The 9,378-nt window shown below is 45.2% G+C and overlaps 1 protein-coding gene across 1 annotated transcript in view; it reads left to right on the top strand.

The window, feature by feature from the left end:
* The first annotated feature begins 218 nt into the window (after positions 1-218).
* camk1db (calcium/calmodulin-dependent protein kinase 1Db) overlaps positions 219-9,378 on the top strand; it is a 26,913-nt gene continuing 17,753 nt past the window's right edge. Inside the window, exon 1 of the mRNA XM_080475074.1 lies at positions 219-562. Within this exon, the coding sequence (XP_080331200.1) occupies positions 465-562 (98 nt within the window). The 5' untranslated portion in view covers positions 219-464. The remainder of the gene's footprint in view (positions 563-9,378) is intronic.

Here is a 9,378-nt window from a genome sequence, read left to right as displayed (position 1 = left end):
GAGGAGGAAGAGGGGAAGGAGGATGAGGAGAGCCTGTGTTTCCCCGTCACGCAGTGATGTGAACAGTGGGGAAGCTCAGACTCGGGATCCGCTACGTCAAACAGATTAGTCAAATAACCTCCCGAGGTAGGACATACCTCCCCCTCCTCTCTCTCTCTCGCTCTCTGCCTCTCTCTCTCTCTCGCTCTCTCTCTCTCTCTCTCTCTCTCTCTCTCTCTGGGCTCAGAAAGAGGAGAGACAGTGCAGACAGATAGTCAGGAAGCCCTCGGAGAAATACAGAAGTGCACTACTTTTTCTTTTCTTTTGTTTTCTTTCTTTTATCCCCCCCCCCCCCCCCCACCCCCCTCCTCATCTCGGCTGAGTGAGACAATACTGTGGTGCTCATCCAGCAGCGTCTCTCTTTTCCTCCTCTTCCTCCTCCTCCTCCTCCTCCTCCTCCTCCTCCCCACACCCCTGCGTGCGAAATGGCGAGAGAAAACGGCGAGTCCAGCGACGGGTCCTCCTGGAAAAAGCACGTCGATGACATCAAGAAGATCTTTGACTTCAAGGAAGTCCTTGGGACGTGAGTATCGCGCGACGCCGCAGCCTCGCCCGCACGCACACGACCGAGGAAAACTTTGTATGCAGTTGTGTGAGATGAGTTGCAGATTGCGGGGTCACATTGTGGCAGCCTGACAGCTGTTGAGCCTCTCTTGAATTGACGGGGGGAACATGGCTCCGCGGCCGACGCTGGGTTGTCAACTTCATGTGCGCAAAGAGACGCGTTTCAGTGATCGGTGCCATGAGAGAGAGAGGAGGATGAAAAGGCGGAGGAGGAGGTTTGGGGTCGTGCTTCATGAGACACGATGATGGTGGGAAGTCAGTCTGTGTTTCTCGTTCATTCAAGAACTACTGCGGCTTGTTGTCGATTCCTGCGGTGGATCCGATCACATCTGAGCCCAGTGCGCAGACCACCATCAGCTCGTTACGCACAACACGACACGCACGATGCTGGACCCCCCCCCCTTTTCCCTCCTCCCCAATTAGGGAACCATCTGTGATGACTTTTACGCACACTTGACCGCGGTCTTCTTCCTCAATCAGAAGCACAAAGACCACAGATCCAGAGTATTGTAAAGGCTCATGGCCTGTTTGAAGACCACTTTGGGTTGAAGTTGGTTTCTTACCCCCCCCCTTTCTCCTCCCCCGTTTGAATCAGAGAGCAGACAGATTCCAGGGTTTATTTTGGTCTGCTGCTATTGCTACTTGGCTTGATGTCTTTCTCTTCTTTTCAATGAGTTATGTAGACATTTCAAGGCGAGGGGGAGCCATTCATCGCCCCCCCCCCCAGAAGGCCACATGGAAGGCTAGGGCTACTGTGGAGACCTGAAACGCAACATCTACTCATTTCTCCTAAATTTATTGTAATCTATCAATCTTTTATACCCACGGCTAGATGAAGGCAAACTAACTGCATCCATCAAGATAAAAATGAAGCCGAGTCACTGTATGAATCATGCATGTTAATTTTCATTCCATTCATGATTTCTAATTGACTGCTTGCTGGCGGGCTGGAGACAACCAGCGGTGGGCTGTAGCGGTAAAATGCCCCAGTCTGCCATCAGGGAGCTGAAGCCGGCTGCGTGGCCCGAGCAGTCAGTTTAGTGATAGACTGGTAGGTGCTATCACGCATCTAACACAGTGTATCTCTCATCTTCATGACAAGCATCGGCCCCTGAAGACACATCCGTGAACTGAGAGGAATTCTATGTGGTGATGTTTTTGGTTTTTTTTTTATTGTCTGAGAGTCGGAGGAGGGAGAAGGAGCCTTCCCGGAGGGAGTATGTTTGTTTTCTTTGGCTTGTCCTCAGAAAGTGGTGTCAAGCTGTACAAAACAAAAGCCCCCCCGGCCACTGCGGCTGCAGCACAACTGGCAAAGAGGTCACTCCAGAAGGATAAAACCCAGACACCGTGGCCGGCTCCTCTGATATGAGCTGAACTTTGAATAATCTGCGTCCACCTGGCTTTTCCTCCCCGTCCCCTCGTCTTGTGAGACACCAAGCGACTGAGCGGCGTGACTGCAGATCTGTCTCTTTACGAGGAGCGGGGATCATAAAATTCTCATACGGATTGGTGATTCATGAAGCGCACTCCACACTTGAGCTGTCGGAACGAACAGTCAGACGTACCTACCTGGAGGCACTTCTGATTTCCCCAAGGCTTTCACTTATGTGTGAAGAGCCTCTGAATAACGCCGGTGAATCATCGTGATTTACTGTCCACACACAATGGCCAGGTTGGAGGAACACACATCCCTCTCGCCCACAACATAAGCACACATCTCCAGGGCCAGTTTTTGTCGCGAGTGGCTCGTTTTTTTGTGTGTTGCACAATGCAGAGCGTACCGGTCCATTGGCCGACTTCAGGCCCGCTTGCTTGTGTCTTAATCGGGGAGCGTTGGGCTGCAGCACGGAGGGGCCCGCCCCACCTGGGGCAGGAAGGCCCGGTGAGCTGGCGGCTTTGGCTGAGGATTAAAACTGACTGGAAAGACTGTTGGTGAGAGGAAGAGGACGGAGATTATCCTCGTCCTCTTGCACCACCTTTTAACTGTAGGTTGTTTGCGAGGGTTTCCCACCCCCGTCAGCGTCCAAGAGAGATCATCCCTCTGCAGCAGAGTGCTGCCGAAGCAATCACAACCACTGCTCACGGAAAGTCTCTAAGTGCATTTGCCTAATTAAATTACTAGCATCCACATCTGATACACCTTGCTTAGTTTTGTAAACAGCGAATCATTAAAGTGACAGTTAATTTTATTAAAGCACGGATTACTTTGTAAATACTGACCTTGGTCCTTCGATTAAACCTTCGTGCACAAAGTTAACTGTGCTCAGTTTTTCAGAGCAGGACCTCCAGCTGTGTGTTTTCACACAGCGACGTCGTTGCCTTTATTTATGCAAACACTCCCAGAGCATTTTCCTGCCACACACACACACACACACACACACACACACACACACACACACACACACACACACCACAGACCATTGCACCTCCGACGGGATTGTATTCTGAGCGACGCCGGCGTTTCGGTGACGTTTTGTGTTCTTTGTTGCTTTCACAAAAAGAGGAGATTGGATTTGATCTGCAGCTGGAGGTCAGTCGGATGTGGCCGCTGAGAGCAGGTTTCAAGCGCAGGAAGCCGGCGAACCACGTCAGCAACTCCTCCACTGCGTTTCTTCCGCGGGCTTCTTGGTGACGGCGCTAATGAGATCTGCCCAACTGAAGTTAGCCCCCGTCCCTTGGCGCTGTTTGCTTCGGGGCTAATTTCAGACCGTTAAGCTGCTGGAACTCTGTGGAAGCAAATTAAGTAACCCGACTACAAGCATCTTCAAACATCGCAGTTGGGTGAAGTCTTGAGAATGTGAAGTAGAACGTGGGTTTGCCACTCAAAGTCAAACTTTACTGAAATGCTTCAGGTTCGATCCTTTGATTGACTTGAGCAATGTTTATTGTTCAAGTCAGTTCATTTTCATTTATATAGCTCCGGGTAGGGCTGGGCGATAATGGCCCTTTTTTCAATATCTCGATATTCTTAGGCCATATCACGAGACATGATATATATCTCAATATTTAGCTTTAGCCTGAAATCAACACTTTTAATGCATGTAATCACACTAGTATAATTCTATGGCGACATTGAAAGTTTTTGTTCATGCTCATATTTAACTTAAATGCAATAAGGGTGAAATCTCTATACTGTCAAAACAGTATTTATTAAACAGCTCCATCATGAAATATACCTTTTTTTTCTTTTCTTCTCTCACTTGAATAAACAACGCAGGTAGAGCTTTCTCTCCGAAATAGTTGTGACCAGGCAGTTTAATGCCTGCAGCTAAAAGCTACAGTGTGAAACTTGGAATATTCACGACGTCGTCATTTTCTATACTGCACAAAGATACAAGCCGTGATACATCTGGTATATTTGATATATCGCCCAGCCCTGGATCCAGGAACATGGTCATGGGGCTGATCGCTATGCTCTCGATGAAAGTTGTCAAGAGACAAGGTTTCCGGATTCATCGCTTTAACTGTGTTATTCTGGCTGCTCGTTAAATATGTATTTATAATCTTTCATTGTCCGTTAGTTCAACTGGGATTGTTTTCTGCCCATGTCCGTATCATGTAGTTGAACTGAACCTTCATAGTGGAATCAAATAAGAAACTTTGTTTAATGTTTCCCTGTAATAATGGCTGATATTTAAAATAAATAGTTTTCTTATCATGAAGTTTATGCGCTTTCAAGAAGTGAACTCACTATTTACCATCAGTTGTTAAGCATCGGCACAATTTTCAATTCAGTTTAGTTTTATGTGTGTCGTGACAAATGCTAATCATCTCACAGAGCTTGACATTTCAGTAAATGTAGTGGGAAGAAAAAAAATAACAATCCTGGAAGCAGGCGGCGGGGCCGGGAGGAAAAGCTCTCCGTGAGCAGGAAGTAACCTCCAGCTGAACCAGACTCGGAGGCGGAGAACATCTGCCTCATTGTCACTTATTTGCGTTGATGAATGCAAGTCCAATATTCAGTTCAATTTATACTTTACCTTCTCCACCAGCACAGTAAGGAAACGGGTGACTCCTTAGCTGCCGATCGATCCATCGCGATCACCGGCGAGCTATTTACAGGCTTTAAGAGGTAGTGTTCAGTGGAATTTGATCTTTTTATCTGGACTAGCTAAAGACTTTCCCAGAAGGGAGCAGCGACTGCACAGAAACAACAACAGCGTGGACGGAACAAATCAAGAATTTTGAATAGCTCCAAAATCATCTAGATGAATTTCATGGAGGCCAACGCAGCGAACACAGGGTGAGAGATCGTTAACACTGACATGTGCATGTACATTATAAACATGTATTTTAGCAATTTTGGAGGAAATAATTAACCCAAAAAGCATTTTCTTTAAAAAAAGGCAAACATACAAGGTATACATACAAACTGTGTATTTGCAGTGCCACAATATGCAGCCACTGCTGCACTGGGTCCGAACAACACAGATATTATTCACAAATTGAGGTAAGCCAGGGATTTATCAAGTATGGGAGGATGCGCCCTTCCCTTGCTCTCCATCGCCTCCATATACAAATACTTTGAGTGTTGACTTACTAACGTTTTCCAAGCCATGCTTGACAAAGGGACTACCACTTTAATCCTGTTTCTGCAGCCCTCCAGAGGGTTGGATTCAATGGATTGAACTCTAGAAAATGAACCGATGCATAAGTTGCACAGACCTGGTCCATGAGCGTGTGCTGGAACATTCCACCGACTGAGATCAGTCATTTTCTCTGAGCTTCCAGTTCAGGGACAAACGCAGCTCAGCTGTCGCTGACTCATTCATGCCACTCGTTGCCCCCTGGCGGGACCATCAGAACGGGAAAATTACCTTCCTTGCGTTTGATATTTAAGGGTAAACCAGCAGATATTAAACCAAGCTTGGCGCAGTGAAGTGACTGCTGTGGCGGCAGCGCATTGATTATGTCCTGAAACACAGCTCGTTTAAAGGCTAGCTGGGTCCTTGAAAGCAGCCTGAATGCAGTGGAAATGGCAGCTAGGCAACTAGGATGTTGGAAGTCCTTAGTTTTCTCTGTTTAAAGAAGACTGAATATGCTGTTTCCCACCACCACTGTCCTCCTGCTGCTGCGCTCGCTGTGAAAGGACATGAATGCTTGTGGGCTGCCTGAGCAGTGAAGGCCTGCAGCAGCCACGACGTGCCCCGCGCTGCACTCGGAGCCCGGAGTGGACCTCACTGTCCTGCATGGCGGCGCAGGAGGCAGTAATCACCTTTATAAAAATAATTCGGCCGCTATCTGATAGGCCGACTTTGTACGAGATTATCTACCGCTCCGGGGAAATGCTTAACAGGAGCTCTTTTTTCTTGTCTGTAGGCATCACTGGCCATTATCAGCCCGTAAACTGACCGTCGTCCTACACCTGAGAAAGTATCTGATGAATGCCAACTGCACATTCGTGGAAAGTAGGCTAGGCCTGCTGTGTATTGTGGGAATGGCGCCGAGCTTCAGCTGTATCTCTCTGTGGTTTCTTCAGCGGAGCAGATTTACCTGATCGGTGCTGTTTACTACCTGTCACGGCCAAGCAGATTACCTTTATGTTCAAGATTAAAGTAGCTCAAATACAGTTTGATGTCCTTCACTGGATCACTATTATCTTATTCAACTTGTTCAACCCTTCCTTTATACAAATGTCATTTTGTTTATCAAACATTCCTGTCAAAATGCTTTAAAGTTCTGTTTATTTAAAGACACTAGAAGTTGAACATATATGTAATTTAAATGAAAATCGAGAAAAACAAATAAAATAATTGCATCAAATGGTTTTGAATCCTTAAAGTCACATTTATATCACGCTCATCAAAAAAAACACAATGTTTGAAACTACGATGCCAGATATGTATATTATTTATTATGCATGATTACGTAACGCTTTTATTATCACAACAAAAAGTCATTCAAAAAATCACCAGCATTGTAATTTCCATGACTGGACTGTGAATGAAACACCAGCTTCAATGAGTTGGTCTCTTCTGCTCTTCAGTGTTTAATGTTTGCAGACTCAGATAAAAGAAATTGTCCATCTCATTTCTCATCTTCAGTACATTTTATGCTGCCAATCAATTATTTATGCAGGTGATGTGGAGTATGAACCTGGAATTATTATAGTTTAAACTGGAAGGTTGAGCTTTATTATTTGAATATTTGGTTCATTTACAGACACGATTGTTTCTTTGAATGGGATGAGTATCGTTCCCACGACCGCAAACAGACCACCAGGGCAATGGAAAATAGTTCAGGTTATTTTGATTGAGACATTAAATCATTTTGCAGAAACTAGTGCCTATGACGTTTAATCAATGTCATTTTCACAGTTTGTCCAGTCGCTCTGCTTTACAAAGCACACAACAGAGCAGATGGTGGTGCAAAGTCTGCTTAAAAAAAACAACAACTAATCAGTGCCATTGTGTAACAGCAAAAGGATCTACTCCTTGGTACCCAGGTTTGATGGATCTGAACTGAAAGAAAAAAAACCTACATTATCACCTGCATGTTTATGTAGAACGACTCCCATTGGAAATGTTTTGGGAGAGTCAGTGTGAGCTTGTTGTGTGTACCGAGTGTCTGTGTGTGCGTTTCCTTTTAAAGCAGATGGTGTCACAAAGGTGTCGGCAGCCCTGCCGAGCGGTGACTTTGAGCATAGCTCCACCTGGATTATTCAGTTGTGACTTTTCCATCCCGTTAGTTACGTAACAGGATGGTTCTTACACAAGATGATTCAATGTGATTACTCAGCAGCAACACAATACATGCACCGTCTGTGAATAGCCTCAAGAGAAGCCTGGACCGTCAGGACCCCACCGTCTCCTCCGTAGACAAAGAAAAAACGAAAGACTTTGTTCAAATCACCAAGATCAAGCTGAAGTCGCTGCCTCAACATCAAAACAACAACTTTTCTACGTGATGGATTGACATACAGCTCGCTTTGCCACTGCAGCATCAGCCGCCGCTTTCATCCTGCGAGCAGCCCACATTCGCATTTCACATGAGTCAGCCTGTTTGGCTCAGCTGTCTGCACATGTTGTGGTGGTGCTGTGCGACTCCAGACTGTCACACGCAGCTCATACTGTCATCCCAACGCGGTGCTCTGCCGCTCTCGGAGGGAACTTAAAATTCAATTATTATTATTCAGCCAAGTGAGTCAGTGTGCGGCTGACTTCATAGTGCAGTCTGTAACACTGGGTCAGAAGCATTTGGCAGTCATGGCAGAGGCACATTTATCCGGTGTAATAGACTGAGATGAGCTTCGGAGAAGTTATTCTGCACTGAAACTGATGATTATTGTTGGTGATTATTCAGGTTTTTGTTGCTTAATTTGTCTGACCAGTAGTCCAAAACCTGTAACGTGCTCCAATTTATTATCGCACAGAGTAAAGAAAGAGGCTGCACTGTGGTGTTGTGGTGAGCACAGCAACAAGGTTTCTAGTTCTCGCTGATGGAGCCTTACTTAGCACCGTGGGTTTTTTCAGGCCATCGTCGCAAAACATGTTTTACTGCGATAGCACACATGCAGAGAAAAATGGAGAGACAGTGGACTTGGGGCGAGCTCTCTTACCTCACAGTGAGTTTGCATGTTCTTCTTCTTGTACATGCATTACTCTGTGTCCTTGGAATTGCTCCCGAATCTCCAAAAACATGCATGTTAGGTTAACCCAGAACTTTAAATTAGGGGGGCGAATGTGTTTGCTTCCCTGCAATTATGTAAGGAAATCATGATTTAAAAAAAAAAAACAAGCTGAGAGTTTGAATAATTATTTGATTAAAACTGAAGGGACTCAGCCTCACTGTCCCAAACCTTCAGCTGCTCCACCCCCCCACCTCTGGAGTTCACCCCCACCCAACATTAGGAAACATTCATTCCGTGGACTGTTTAAAATCTCAACTCAAAACTTAACTTTTTAAACGAGCATATTCACTTTAAACCACGTCTACTGCAAATGTCTCAATGTCTTGTTGTTTTACTGCTACAAATGTGTTTTACTTGTTTTTATCTGCATTTTGCTATGTGTTTTGAAAGGTGCTGATAAATAAAATGTATTATTATTATTATTATTATTATTATTTTATACAAAAAAATGTTTTAAGTTATAACTATGGTATTACTTTGTACAAATTGATGTAAATAGTCTAACGTGGACATTTTAAAATGGGATATAATACACCTTCATAATTGCAACATGTGTGACAGTTGCAGGGTTAGAAAATGTACAATGTCTGCAAGTGAAGATGTGCGGACTAATGGCATTTGCTGCCCATGTGTCACCTTTTCAAACAATGTATTTTAATGGGAACATTTTGTTGTCAGGCTAACTGTGTGAGAGGTGACGGCATATCTCTTTGTTTGGTCTGGAGAAGTTGGTTCATCACAGTGAGAAAGGGGAACTTTGTCTCATCCAGGCAATAGAAAAGTGAAGTACACAGGCTAGAATGGAGAATATCCATCCCATGGATGTGGCAAAAAAAAAAAAAAAGAAGCCCTGCCACAATTCAACATTTGTAAAGTTGAAATAGTTTTCCATCTGGTGAATGAATTCCTTTTGCTCTCCAGTGGCTGCATGCATGTGTAGCTGCAGCATGTGGGCAGTCACAAATCCATATGCATGTTCGTAGCGGACATCGCACCTTTTTCTTTCTGCGAGTTGTGAACTGCCAGCAGGGATGCTCGGGAGCTTGCAGCAACAGTTTGTCATGCCTTCATGCATTGACAGAGCGAGAGAAGTCACGGCCCCTGAATTCTGGTTGTCATTCACAGGAAGTGATGCCGCTGCCTGT

Source organism: Lipophrys pholis (genome assembly GCF_963383615.2).
Source record: "Lipophrys pholis genome assembly, chromosome: 11".
NCBI classification, from domain to species: domain Eukaryota; kingdom Metazoa; phylum Chordata; class Actinopteri; order Blenniiformes; family Blenniidae; genus Lipophrys; species Lipophrys pholis.
The sequence above is the reverse complement of the archived record's forward strand: the minus strand, read 5'-3'. Positions and strand labels throughout refer to the sequence as shown.